Source organism: Entelurus aequoreus, linkage group LG03 (genome assembly GCF_033978785.1).
Source record: "Entelurus aequoreus isolate RoL-2023_Sb linkage group LG03, RoL_Eaeq_v1.1, whole genome shotgun sequence".
Lineage (NCBI taxonomy): Eukaryota > Metazoa > Chordata > Actinopteri > Syngnathiformes > Syngnathidae > Entelurus > Entelurus aequoreus.
Genome location: NC_084733.1, coordinates 17,808,814 through 17,824,123, shown reverse-complemented (window position 1 = coordinate 17,824,123; position 15,310 = coordinate 17,808,814). Strand labels below are relative to the sequence as shown.

Sequence of the window (15,310 nt, the reverse complement as noted above, 5' to 3'; positions counted from 1 at the left end):
ATATATTTTAGTTATCAATTAAAATGTTAAATATATTTTCTTGAATTAGAATTTAAGCCTACTTTTTGTGCACTTTTTTTTGTTCTGCAATATGTTATATGATAGCCACTTAAGCTGTCTAATTCATTTAAATACAACAGATTCCATAATTCTTTAATTCAATTTATTCTTAACAATCGGCTGGGTATTTTTAATTGCTCAAATGCTGATATCCTTAAAAAGTAGGGAGGCATTAATGAAATGTGTTAAACCAAAAGCAAACTTTCCTAAAGTACTATACTTGTCCAAACTTTCTCCACTGGCGGTGGAACACAAATGTGCAAGAATGCAGGGTCAGTAATCTTAACTTTAGTTCATTAAACACACTAAAACCAATCACTCAAAATCTGTTCAGCAGTTGACTGACAGTATATTTAAAAGCAATATAATGTCAGTCATTATTATAATTTGTTTTGCTTTCATTATTTTTCCAGTGTGGCCCTACTGTTTAATTTGACTTTTAGAACATTCCACAGGGCCCCGTAATTAACAAGCGTCGACCACGAATGGCTTCCGGGCTACAGTTTTGACACACCTGGCTTGTTGGCGTGGCTATTAATTTACAGTTAATGCTAGTTGAAATGTTTGCAGCACGTCACAAACCGCGGCTCCCGTTGACTGTTAACTACTTACGGATATCCGAAATGGATAAAAATCAAGGGTGGGGATGGAGGGGGTGGTCTGTTCCTGTGGCAACCCCCCACTCTTTGTAATAGTCAAATTCCTGAAGAAAAACACATTATCTCTACTTTAAAGCTGAAGGGTGTGTGTGTGTGTGTGTGTGTGTGTGTGTGTGTGTGTGTGTGTGTGTGTGTGTGTGTGTGTGTGTGTGTGTGTGTGGGAAGGGGGGCGTAATTGCAGCCTATTTGTTGTTGAAAATCTGTAGCGGCTTGTTTGGTGATGTGTTCTGAAACTGGGCTGATGTAACAATACCGAACATGTGTAAAAACAAAGCCATTATCACAGATATTTGGGGATTTTTAGCCCCTTCAGCACAAATCTTCCATCGTTTTGGCCTGGCAGCTTTGTTTGAAGCGGCTGGTTACAGTTACACAATGTTTGGTATAGGTCAGTGTTTTGGAGTGCTATGAATCCCTGTAATCATGGGAGAGGCCCACTCGCTGTACAATGAACGTTTGTTGTCACTGATGTGCACACACACATACGTTACAACCCCCGTCCTGCCACACACACACACACACACACACACACACACACACACACACACACACACACACCTTACACCCCATGGGTAATAGAGCTGATCATGTTCTGCACCGTCCTATCGCTCTACAACGGTTCTCACGAACATGCAATAGCTGCCGTTTTCCCCGAATGTGAATCAGTGGCATGGCCGAGAGCCCGGAGGTCAATCTGGGGTCAAAGTGGTGAAAATACGAAGCGATTGATTGGTTGTTAAGCAGGTTGACTGTTCTGAATGCAATGATTGGCTGCAACCAGTAGAGGCGTCGTTAAGTCAATCTAATCTCGAGATTGTCTAAGGCAGTGGTTCTCACACTCATATGACCACTATTCCAATATAGTAGCGTAGTAGGCCTAAATATTCATTAAACGCAAGGCAGAGGTTTTATTTAACAAGTATATTAAGTATATTTGGCCACTGCAACATTACACTCAGTTCGAACAGTCACACTGTGTTTGGATATTTTAATGAAGTGATTCTTTGCATACCACTACAGTTTGAGAATCAGTTTGGCCTAAGGGAGCATATGTTTAATACTGTTTAAAATCACAACTAAAATTGTGTTCAAAAGTATACAAAAAATAGAAGAAAAACCCAACTTTTTTATATAATTGATAAATTCCCCACATTGTGGATTGAGAATAAATCCCTTGTTTACACATTTTTTCTATTTCCAAATGATGACCAAAACACCAGCGTCCCTCTGAGTGGAAACTGTTGCTAATAAACACATTTGCGGTCGTGATTTATCACTGTGGTACAATTTAATAACCACACAAAAATCAAATAAAAATATCACCCCGCCCAGGTACACACACATGCACACACACTGATTGTCTTCCACCATGCCCGCTGGTTCAAATCATAAATCCCAAAAAAACTTCATGAGGCAGTTTTCATGGCACCGAGTTTCACACATGTTGCCTTACTTGACAAGACTACTAATACAGTTAAGTTAGAGCAGATTTTTTTTTGTTTCTTTTGGAGAGAAACAGCCTCTCCTTGGACGTGTCATCCTTTGATTGAAGTCATTTTCAAGAGATTTGCGTTCTCCATAACAGCTTATTGTACCGTTAAAGAACACAAAGGCTGGGTGACGGCTTTTCGGGAAGGATCTAGTAAAGCCACATTTGAGTTGGTTTCAGCTGGATTCGGAGTAGTAAAGCCCAATGTTGCTTAATAACTTAATAACATCACAATAGGACAAGATTTGTTTGCGTAAATGTGCATTTTGTGTCGCAGAAACCACTACCAATTAAATGACGACAATGCTAGTACCCCGGCGAAGAGTGTCAAAAAGGGGTAAGACGAAATGTCGAAAAATTCTGTGTCAAACGGAAACAAACGTGACATCGTGAATTCTGTTCCATGCCTGTAGAGTTAATCAGGTTGATTGCGCTTGATATCATTTCTGGCAGAAAATAGCTGTTTTTTTTTTATTTTGGACGGAAAATTTTCAAATGTTAAACTTTGGGGTACCGTTAAACAGCAACGGTCGAGTAAAAATGAACATTTATTTTCTATTAGTTTTTCTAAAGTTTCATCCACAAAGGAACATGTCAGTAAAGAATCCGATTTCTATTCAAACACAAAGTTGTTAGTACCATTAAGATAAGCAATGTTACTCTGTGTAGTAAATGAACACATGGCGCTAAAAGACAGGCTAGCTTCTGCCGTGGTTGTTGGGGCTATCACATACTTGCACATTCCTGAACTGAACACTTTCCAGTGTTTAGGCACATTTGAGCCTTTTAAAAACTTACCTGTTTTCACAAACAACTTACTTCTTTAAATTGCCATCCAAAGAAAATGGTCTTGCTAGCTTAGTATAAAAACGAATGCCACTCTCATTATCTTCTCCGCAAAATTGGGTTCAAATGCAGCAACCCTTAAGTGTACTTTACTCGGTAATTAAGTTTATACGTTCTTTGTGTGTGTTTCTTCCAGGAACAGGCTCACTCCTCCGTTCTCTTGCAGCCGCCCAACGCCACCTAACATTTCCTGGAAGAACGTGTCCGTCGCCCGCTCCCAACAAACATGGACTGTTTTCCCATACTTTATTTTCTGTCGGTGAGTAAGTGTGCCGTACCTTTTCCGATATGTAGGAATGCAAATTGTTTACAGCAGGGGCCTCCAAGAGTGAAGAAATTCAACCGTGCAGGGGCCGTTTTGATATTTTTCATTTTCCAAATCAATACTATATATATATATATATATATATATATATATTATTCATGCTTGCAGTGGAGCCAAGGCCCCACTGAAAAAACAGCTGAACTTTACAATGAATATATATATATATATATATATATATACATATATATATATATATATATATATATATATATATATACATATATATATATATATATATATATATATATATATATATATATATATATATATATATATATATATATATATATATATATATATATACAGTCAAGGTTTCTGGGGTTTATCCGTTATACAGTGCTCAATACCGGGGTAGAGCGAAATATAGGTTAAGTCAGGAAAAAACACAGAGGCTATATCATCCCTACAAGCCTGTTTCGCAGGTTTGCTTGCTCTGGGAAGGGTCTCAGTCATAAAAATATTAAAAACAAGTGATACGTATATATTTTTTCAATGCTTAAATTTCTAGATCAACTTCAGATTTATTTGTTGCTATAATGTATTATTCATGTTTTATGCCCCTTTTGTTAAAGAAAACCGTGTTTTTTTTTTAATGGCCAAAACACAACATATGCAACATTTCCCCCCCCCAAAAAATGTTGAAAGTGTAATATTTGATGTAAAGTCATTGGAGCCTTAAAAAGGTCATTAATTCATAACATCTATGATTTTTTTGTTTCATTATTATTTTTCAAACAATACGTTTAAAAACTAATTCCATTAACATTTTCAGGGATCCAAAAGGGCTCCGCTCGTAAAAGTGTAAAAAAATATATTTATATTTTATATATATATATATATATATATATATATATATATATATATATATATATTTATTTTTTTTAACGCTTAAATCTCAAGATCAAATTCAGATTTATCCGTCGATTACTAGTTTTTATTTAATTTTTTTTAAATTAAATACAATTTTCAATGCCCTTTTTGGAATAGAAAACTTATTTTTATATGGCAAACATACAAAATATGCACTTTGGACACCCCTGGTTTAAAAGGTTGAACTGGAGGTGCTTTGTAATTTAGTTCTGTTGAATCTAAGATCCTTGTCAACTTAAAAACTGACAACGACCCGTTGGTTGCCATTTTATTTGTGTAATGAAAGTGGAGAGAAGGGTGAGGGACGAGGGAAATTTGGTCTTACCTTTGAAGTATTTCACCAGAAACCGAATGTAAGTGATCTAAAGAAGGTCTTCTTTAGTGTAAACAAAGCAGGCTGCTCTAATAAAACCAATTAGTGGGAAGTGGTTATGAAATCCTGTCTCTTTGCACGAATGTTGCTTTCTGCTATTTCCGTAACCTCCGTGCCATCTGCTGCTTCCGTCAGAGACATCATGATTCCTGGTAATCGAATGCTGATGGTCCTTTTCATATGCCAAGTCCTGCTGGGAGAGAGCAACCATGCTAGTCTGATACCTGAAGAAGGGAAAAAGAAAGTTCCGGGCCTGCAGGGTCGTACGGACGCTCAGAGCCATGAACTGCTGCGGGACTTTGAGGCCACCCTGCTGCACATGTTCGGCCTCAAAAGGCGGCCGAGGCCCAGCCGCTCGGTCGCCGTGCCTCGCTACCTGCTCGATCTCTACCGGCTACAGTCTGGGGAGGTAGAGGAGACGGGCGCTGCCGATATCGCTTTTGAGTACCCGGAAAGGTCGGCCAGCCGGGCCAACACTGTGAGGGGCTTCCACCATGAGGGTAAGGAGGAAAAAAACTGTGATGTGTAGTTGGAAGTTGTGATTTCATCAGTCTGCAGAGTATTAAAACATCTCCTGAAACACGATTAGACGACAGCTCCACCCTTATTACTACAACCAAAGATTTTTAAGGATGTGGTCACCAAACACTGCCTGACGAGCTGTGAAAATCTGCTAGAAAAACTCTCAAGAGCCTCGTTCGACTGAAGTGTTTGGTTAGCAGCTTAAGGAGAAGCATACCTTCATATTACCGCCTTCTAACCACACCCTGCAGCGAGCAGCTCGAGGAAAAAAAACAAAACTGGACTGCCTTACAGACGGTCTCTTTTTTTTCGAAAAGGACCTTCCTCAACGTGCAATTATCTTTAATGGTACTCTGCCGCATTCTAAATAAAGACGCTTAAACGGCTAACAATGTGGGTGCCGAGAGCAGACGTTGGAGCTCTCCGGCGGGATGGAAAAAACAGTCTCATAGGGGCCGGGTGCAACGCAGGGGACGGGACGTCGTTGTGGCGACCGAGGCAGAGGCTTTGATTAATGTCGGAGAAACCTGCGGCTTGACTGATCCGCTGGAGGTGAATTGAGGTTGGAAAGCCTTTAACGGGTGAAGGGTAAAAAGATCAAGTGCGAGGGGAAACAAGTGAGATGAACTTGGGAACCTTTAAATCAGGCCATTTCAACTGGTAGCCCGTGGGCCGCATCTGGCCCGCCAACGTTTTCAGTTGGCCCGCCGAACATCACCCAAATAGGCTTGATGAAACCATTCAAACTAGGGTTGCTCATGCATGCAGTACTCCCGCCACCCCGCAGGGGGAAACAGGCATATGTGTCACAATGAAGCAGCAATGGGGTGAGTAGAAGAAGACTACTAATTCAAACCAAAAATGGCACTATCGACCCTGGAAACATCGAAATAAAGTGCAAAAATCAGATTTTTAACAGCAACTGGACAACAACGTATTAATGTTCTATAAAAAACAACGGCAGAAATTCACACGTGTAAACTTAATCACAAAATCTTGTCAGATTTTTGTAAGTTTATATTGTGCATGAAGATATTTAGTTGGGTTTGTATTGATATTGCTGACTTTGTGATGTCTTTTGTATTGGTGGTCATGGTGTTTTTGTCCGAGTAACTCTGGAGATCAAAGCTCATTTATTGCATGTAGTGCTAAATTTGACCAGTAAAGGGCAGTAACGCTACTACACCCTAGGTTTAATTGTGTTGAGCCATTCATTGTGTGCAATGTTTGCTGTGAATGTTGGTTTATTTCTTTATGTGTAAACATCTGTAGTTTATGTATTAACACTAAACCTTCTATTTTATTTATGTAAAATACACAATGGATGTTATTTGTGCAAAATGCACAATGGACATTTATGTAAAAAACACAAAGGACATTATTAATGTAGAATACACAATGGACATTTATGTAAAATACACAATGGACATTATTAATGTAGAATACCCAATGGACATTTATGTAAAATACACAATGGACATTATTTGTGTAAAATACACAATGGATGTTTTACTTTTGTAATGTTTCTTTTATGTTTATATTTTAAGTCTTAGAATCAGAATCAGAAGAGTTTTTATTGTCATTGTTTGAGAACAGGTTCACAAACTCTGAATTTTACTTGGCGCAATCGTGCAACATAAAACACGTATAACACAGAATAGAATAACATGAGCTGTAACTGAGCTATCAGATCTTGTTACTAACCTAAATGAAGGAAAAAGTGTAAAGAAAGGAAAGGAGGAAGGAAAATAATTCAAAAGTAGAAACATCAATCCTCAACAAAATATATGTAGCTTTTGTTTCTTCATGCTGTTAACTATCTGTCCAGATGCACACGCTGGAAACGAGTAGTGAGGGCAGAAAGTTAATTTATTGACAATACCGTGTAAAAGCAAATGAGTTTACTTTGAAATTAAGTAAACACATTTTTAAAGAAACATAACTTGCGGAGGCACTTAATGACAAAACATCCCAATTTAAAATGTTCGATGTCCGGCCCCTGAGCCCTTCGGCTATTGAAATTGTGGCCCTCTTCATTATGTAGTTCAACAGCCCTGATTTAAATCTTTAGGTGCACTGAACTAGCATAGCACACACACCAAAGCATATTTTACATTAGTTTATAAGGTAACCTTGACTTAATACGCAATATTAAACACCTTTCCTGCAGTTGCAACCAGTATTACTTGATCTAGTCATTTATCTAATTATCAAAAAAATGTCACATTTACATTTGTGTCACAAATATTAATGGGTTAAACATCACGGGACAATGATTAGCTATTTTTCCTACAAATGTCATTTTTCTATCCCCACATTTTGCTAATCCTCTTTTTCAATATCCGATAAACAAAAAGTACTATTCAGATAAAATAAATTTACATTTTTGTATCTCTAACGTTCCTTTTAGTTCTCACATTCATATTCATTGGTTTTATGATACAAAGAAAAAAAAAAAGTATGTTTTTCATTGAACAGCACATTTTATTTGTTTTCATTAAAACTAAAATACAATGAACATTTGTTGAAGATATGCTTGAGTACAAACTAGGGGTGCACAATAAGTTATCGATATGAGAAATTATGACCGATAAATCCGATAACATTAAAACATAGCTCTGATCCTACAAATGTCATTTTTCTATCTCCACATTTCACCAATCCTTTTTTTCAGTACCCGACAAACAAATACAAGTCCCATTTGGTATTTTTCAGATAAAATACATTTACATGTTTGTATCTCCTAACTTTCCTTTTAGTTCTCACATTTATATTCATTGGTTTTACGATACAAAGAAAAAATTACAAATACATGTTTTTTAGTTGAACAGCTTAGTTTATGTGTTTATATTACAATTTAAATATATTTAAAATTGTTTAAAGAATTGTTTTGCGTACCAAAAATGGGGCGGTATGGCGTAGTGGGTAGAGCGACCGTGCCAGAAACCTGAGGGTTGCAGGTTCGCTCCGCACCTCTTGACATCCAAATCGCTGCCGTTGTGTCCTTGGGCAGGACACTTCACCCTTGCCCCCGGTGCCGCTCACACCGGTGAATGAATGATGAATGAATGATAGGTGGTGGTCGGAGGGGCCGTAGGCGCAAACTGGCAGCCTCGCTTCCGTCAGTCTACCCCAGGGCAGCTGTGGCTACAAAGGTAGCTTACCACCACCAGGTGTGAATGAATGATGGGTTCCCACTTCTCTGTGAGCGCTTTAAGTTTTAATAATAGAAAAGCGCAATATAAAATCTAATCCATTATTATTATTATTATTACCAACTAGGGGTGCACAATAAATTGTAGATATGAGAAATGATGAACGACAAACCCGATAACATTAAAAAATAGCTCTTATCCTACAAATGTCCTTTTTCTATCTCCGCATTTTGCTCATCCGTTTTTTTCAATAACCGATAAATAAATACAAGTCACATTTGTTGTTTTTCAGATAAAATACATTTTAATTTTTAACATTTACATTTTTGTATCTCCTAAATTTCATATTAGTTATCATAGTCACAGTTAAAGATTTTACGATAAACAGAAACAATTAGAAATACTTGTGTTTTTAATTGGACAGCATATTTTATCTTTTTCTAATTAAAAAAAATTGAATTACAATTTGTTTAAAATATGTTTGAGTACACGATAAATTATCGAAATGAGGAGTTCATTGAAAAATTGCTCTGATAAACGAAAAAAAACCTAAACGCTCTAATGGGGCAAGATTGTGTAGGTGAGTTCGGATTAAGATTAAGTATGTGAGTTTGGGTGAGAAAATCAAGCGCTCCTTTTCTTCCAGGTCATGCCATTTTTACTTTCTATCAAAAAAGACAGATACGTTGAAAATACGCTTGAGTACCAACTAAATGAATACAAAATCGACCTGAAAAAGTATGCACATTTTGCTTTCTGGATCCTTCTGAGGTTCAGCATTACTTAAACTATTTTTTCCTGAGATTCGTAACTCCGACAAAAAGAAAAGACCAAAAACACATGTCCACTGCAGAAGACGCCAGTTTTCAACAGGTTATCTCAGTATAAACCAAGAATATTACCACGAGTACTGACCAGATAAACTTTTTTTTTAGTTTTTGTGTACTTGGTCCGTTCATAGAAAGTAAATTATAATCCACATATTAAGTAGACCTAAAATAAAGTGGTAGTCAGAAAGAAGCTGTATGTGTGTGTCAGACTTCTTCCCCGGACAATAATTCACCCTTCCGTTTTTTTAGCGCTAAGTTATGTTAATAATATGCTTTGAGCTCTTTTGAGTGGGAGTGCGGGCTTTCAGGTCTCCGCAAATGTGAGATTCACTCGACATTTTTCATTTATCCACCTTGCTCGTGATAAAAATGACAAATATCTTATGCGAACAAACCGCGGCGCTAATCACAAGCACAGCGGGGTTTTAATAATGAGAACCACCTGGGCAAGATTAGGGTCTGGGTGTGAAATAACAGGGGTGGATTGAGCAGGAAAATAGTAGACACAACATTCTTCCCCCCCCCCAGTCCCCTCCAACAATGGTGATCTTGCCAGAAATCTGCAGAGCGAGCGAGGAACAGGGAGCCTCCACTGTGTTTATACTGTAGCTGTGGTACGTTAATCACCACCCTCCTCGTGATGCGTGTTGCAGCAGAGAGCTCGGGAAAAGGAATTGAGTCCACAAGTGATGGATACTCCTTTGGAAAAGTAGTCTATCTTTGCACATTTCGGGCCAGAAGGTCTTATCCCTGAGGCGGTACTCTTAAAATACCCTTTGACCAAACATAGCTACCGTTTTTTGGTCCTTGCAAAGGTACAGGAGAAACAGTCAGTTTAAGGTCCAATAAAGTTAAAAAAAGTTAAAGTACCAATGATTTTCACACGCACACTAGGTGTGGTGAGATTATCCTCTGCATTTGACTCATCACCCTCAACCCCTGGGAGGTGAGGGGAGCAGTGAGCTGCAGCGGGGGCCGCGCCCGGAGAATCATTTTTGGTGATTTAACCCTCAATTCCAAACCTTAATGCTGAGTGCCAAGCAGGGAGGCGATGGGTCCCATTTTTATAGTCTGTGGTATGACTCGGCCGGGGTTTGAACTCACGACCTACCGATCTCAGGGCGGACACTCTAACCACTGAGCAGGTGGCCTAGTGGCAATAACAAGTCGAAGTGGTAGAGTGCGCCTTGGAAAATGAAAAATGGAGTTTTACCTCAACTTTTTTAAGTTAGGGACAATTTTCACATGACCTTTTATCAGGTATTGTGGGATTTTCGAAATATCAATTAAGGGGCCGTTTGCGACTTGCTTAAGTTGCCATTGAAATATGCCTGCCAGAAAATATATACTTTTAAAGCGTCTATATGTTTCACAATGACTAATTATACTGAATTAAAATTGCTCAAATTTGTTAGGTGTTCATGCTTGTCACTCACACAAAATTCAGTCATGTTGTTGTTACGATAGAATATACATTTACCATGAATTGATTAACGTGGACCCCGACTTAAAGAAGTAGAAAAACTTATTCGGGTGTTACCATTTAGTGGCCAATTGTACGGAATATGTACTGTACTGTGCAATCTACTAATAAAAGTCTCAATCAATCAATCAATCAAACATTCAATAATAGCTAACGTTAGCTATACAAATCACTATTGTTTGCTAACAACATACGTGTTACGCACGTAGAAGTTATGTCTTTACGTGCTCAAAGCCGTAAAACGTAAAAAGATCTCTCGGCATCTGTGTAGAAGTTGCAAACAACCCCTTTGATTGACCTCATTAGAAAGGATTTTAAAGGGGTTTTAGCATGATTTTTTTTTGCTACATTTAAAACACGTCCCTTGTGGTCTACATAACATGTAAAGGTGGTGATTTGGTCGAAAATTTGCATAGATTTTGTTTTACAGACCAATTTGTGGGCGGTCTTCTGTACCTCTCCTGCAGGCCAAACCCCCTTTGACTGCGTCTTCTTCCCATCATCCATGTTGTAGTTATTAGCGCCGTGAGAGCCATATAATATTTTTCAACACTGAATACAACTAGATGTGTGCATTTTTAAGTAAGACCAACATTTTTAGAGTATAATAAGTCTCTTATTCTTTTTAATAACATTGTTATTCTGAAGCTAACCAATAATAAATAAAATACTTCTTACCATTAATGTGACTTCTTGAACAGGTGCGGTAGAAAACAGATGGATGGATTAAAATTCATGAGAATGTTTTATATTTTGAACGTTATTTTTAACACCGTGATTACTAGCTGAATTATTCATTACTTATCGTGTTAAGCAATGTCAGCTAAGATTTATCTAAGAGCCAGATGCAGTCATCAAAAGAGCCACATCTGGCTCTAGAGCCATAGGTTCCCTACCCCTGTATTAGCGCTTCCATATCGAGTCTATTGACAAATATCATAAGTATGCTACTTTGTATTAGAAATGGCAACAGCGGAGGATTTGAGCACACACGTGCATGTACGAGACATTCTGCCCCACAGCAAGAAGATAGAAGAAAATAAAGGACTTGACTACAACTTTGGTCTACAACTGAATAAAAATGGCAGACTCGTGCAAAGCTCTTCGGTTAAACCTCTACCTTAAACGTTATGGAGATATCCGCTGACGTAATTAAGGCACAATACGTCACTTAATTCTCAAATTCCAAACGGCTCTTTGGGAGCAAGTTTAAAAGAAGGCAAGATGGTTTTTCTAAATATCTCCGCATTGCTTCCTTGGTTTTATTTCACATGTTCAGAACTTATGGGGATCCCAAAGACATGAAAAACAGGTGCCAACGGTAAGAAGAGTTGGTTTTGCAAAACAGGATCCCCTTAAGTTTCGACAAGCAGAAAAACGTCAGATCAAAGGTTATGCCTTTATCAAACCGGTGGTATTGAAATGATCTGGACAGCTAATTTTTTAAATGTATCACTGTGAAAACTCAGATCCACAGAAGGCGGCAGATTATTTATTTATCAATTGTTTGACAGTTATTAACTGCTTTGCACTATCGCCACCTACAGAACTGTAGTATTAACACTGGACGGATTCTGCACATTTTCTTAAACTTTTATCAACAGCATATACAATTATTTATATAAAATTATATAAAATCCGCTACACCTCCCTGATACCGAAGTACATGTCAAACTACTTCCATAACGAAAATGACCGCCATAACCACGACACCAGGGGGAGCTCCACAAACCATGTTAAACCCAAATTCCGATCTAACAAATGTGTTAACTCATTTTCCTTCTATGCCACATCAATATGGAATGCACTCCCAACAGGTGTAAAAGAAAGTGCATCTCTATCCTCCTTCAAAACCGCACTAAAAGAACACCTCCAGGCAACTACAACCCTAGACTAACACCCTCCCCCCACCACATCCCACCTCCCCGGATTGTAATTAATCAAATGTAAATAATCAAATGTATATACTTGTTCTTATGCTTTCTGAGCTCACTATGTTCACTGCTCACTGTACATATCCTACCAAGTCAGACCTACACTGTTTCAATGTCCATTTCTCAGATTATATTATTGTTGATGACTGAAGTGCTGATATCAACCAAACCTAACCCCCCCCCGCCTCAACCCCCTCCACATCCCACCCCCCGGATTGTAAATAATGTAAATAATTAAATGTATATACTCTGATGATTAACTTGTATTATGCTGATAGCATATATTTGTACCATGAATTGATTAACGTGGACCCCGACTTAAACAAGTTGAAAAACTTATTCGGGTGTTACCATTTAGTGGTCAATTGTACGGAATATGTACTGTACTGTGCAATCTACTAATGAAAGTCTCAAATATCCATCTTTAGAAAAGGGCATATTTTTCATTACCGTCTGTTTCTTGAATATACCAAAAAGGACGAAAATAATAGGAATAGCTACCTCTAACAGGAAATAAGTACGGTTCTGCTGGAAGTTCACCCACCGAAATTAGACAATTCCTAACAATGTCTCCTCTTGATGACTTTCAGAGCACATGGAGAGGGTAGAGGAGTTGGAGACTGTGAGAGACGGTGAGGCCACGCCCCTTCGCTTCCTCTTCAACGTCAGTAGCATTCCCGAGGATGAGCTGCTATCCTCAGCCGAACTGCGCATCTACCGGCATCAGATTGACGAGGCGGGCGGCGACATCCTCTCAGACGGCCTACACCGGATAAACGTGTACGAGGTGCTGAAGGCCCCGAGGCCCGGCCAGCTCATCACGCAACTTCTGGACACGCGACTGGTGCGCCACAACACATCGCAATGGGAAAGCTTTGACGTCAGCCCCGCCGTGCTGCGTTGGACTCGTGAACGCCTCCCTAATCACGGGTTGGCAGTGGAAGTTCTCCACCTCAACAAGACGCCCCGCCACAACGGCAAACACGTCCGCGTCAGCCGCTCGCTCCACCAGGAGCCGGGCGAGGACTGGGAGCAACTACGCCCCCTCTTGGTGACCTTCGGCCACGACGGGAAGGGCCACCCGTTGACAAAGCGGACCAAGCGTAGCCCCAAGCAGCGGGGCCGCAAGCGCAACCGCAACTGCCGGCGCCACGCGCTCTACGTGGACTTCAGCGACGTGGGTTGGAATGACTGGATAGTGGCGCCACCTGGATACCAGGCTTATTACTGCCACGGGGAGTGCCCCTTCCCCCTGGCCGATCACCTAAATTCAACCAACCACGCTATCGTCCAGACACTGGTGAACTCTGTCAACAACAACATTCCCAAGGCGTGCTGTGTGCCCACGGAGCTCAGCGCCATTTCCATGCTCTACCTGGACGAACACGACAAGGTGGTCCTAAAAAATTACCAGGAAATGGTGGTGGAAGGCTGCGGCTGCCGCTAAGCTAACCAATACTAGGACTTAAAAAAAAAAAAAAGCAGCAGAAGGTCTTTACTTCCAAAAAAAGTTCACTTGGACCCTTATTTATAACTTGTATGTTGAGGTGTATTTTGTCTCACTTTTTTTGTTTCTTTGTCTGGCAATTTGATCATATATTTTGACAAAATATATATATATATATATTTATATCTACATATAAAAAATAAATTGAGTCCTCAATTTAAACATAAAAAACATGTCATAAAGTACATTGTATACAAACATCTTAAGACATGACAAAGTTTATTTACTGGTAATATTTATTGCTATCACACCAGAAGAACCAAACAGAATTTTCATCAATCCGAGCACTGTGTGGATTTGTTCAGTTCGGCAATGTACATTTGGCATTATTTAACCTCTCTGCATTGATATTAAAGTCATTAATTTAAACCCCCCCCGCTCCCAGAAAGCTAATCATTTCACGTTAAGTATGCAAAAAAAAGTAGTGTTAAGGGGTGTTGTAGACACATGTACGCCTAAAAAGAGAAGACATCTCTGGTACCATTTGTTTCCCCAAATAAAAGAATGTTTTTTGTATCATTTCCTTCTAGCTTTTTTAACAGTCACATGACCCCACCCCCCAACCCATGGTCTTGTCAATGGCTCCGTTTACATTGGACACCAAATCAGATTCAAGTGACACAGATCGGATATTTTTTGGCCAGTCTTAAACGCTACAAAATGCTTCAAATGTGATGTTTTAGCATCAGATTTGGCCCACATAAGGAGGTAGTCTGAATCCGATTGGAATCAGATTTTTTCAAATGTGACTGCAGCCTAAACGGCGATGCGACCAGTTTGCAACTTTTACGTCATCTTTGGTGGCGCTACGTCATTCGTGTTCACAGGAAAAGATGCGGCCCGCCAGCGGAAGTGGACATGTCATCACATTTTTTAAATATATATATATATATATATATATATATATATATATATATATATATATATATATATATATATATATATATATATATATATATATATATATATATGTATATATATATGTATATATATATATATATATATATATATATATATATATATATATACAGTACAGGGACACACCTTCTCATTCAATGCGTTTTCTTTATTTTCATGACTATTTACATTGTAGATTGTCACTGAAGGCATCAAAACTATGAGGAGTTATGTACTTAACAAAACAGGCGAAATAACTGACAACATGTTTTATATTCTAGTTTCTTCAAAATAGTCACTCTTTGCTCTGATTACTGTTTTGCACGCTCTTGGCATTCTCTCGATGTGCTTCAAAAGGTA

At 38.7% G+C, this 15,310-nt stretch overlaps 1 protein-coding gene and 1 long non-coding RNA gene across 2 annotated transcripts in view; one reads left to right on the top strand and one right to left on the bottom strand.

Annotated features, from left to right (window-relative positions):
- Positions 1-4,782, bottom strand: part of LOC133646241 (uncharacterized) — a 12,755-nt gene extending 7,973 nt beyond the window's left edge. The window contains exon 1 of the long non-coding RNA XR_009825250.1: positions 4,575-4,782. This is a non-coding gene — a long non-coding RNA (uncharacterized LOC133646241). The remainder of the gene's footprint in view (positions 1-4,574) is intronic.
- The window catches only part of LOC133646240 (bone morphogenetic protein 4-like), a 15,718-nt gene extending 1,048 nt beyond the window's left edge, over positions 1-14,670 (top strand). Inside the window, exons 2-4 of the mRNA XM_062041403.1 lie at positions 3,191-3,313; positions 4,758-5,122; positions 13,137-14,670. Coding sequence (XP_061897387.1) covers positions 4,765-5,122; positions 13,137-13,993 — 1,215 coding nt within the window. The 5' untranslated portion in view covers positions 3,191-3,313; positions 4,758-4,764 and the 3' untranslated portion in view covers positions 13,994-14,670. The remainder of the gene's footprint in view (positions 1-3,190; positions 3,314-4,757; positions 5,123-13,136) is intronic.
- Positions 14,671-15,310: the final 640 nt, after the last annotated feature.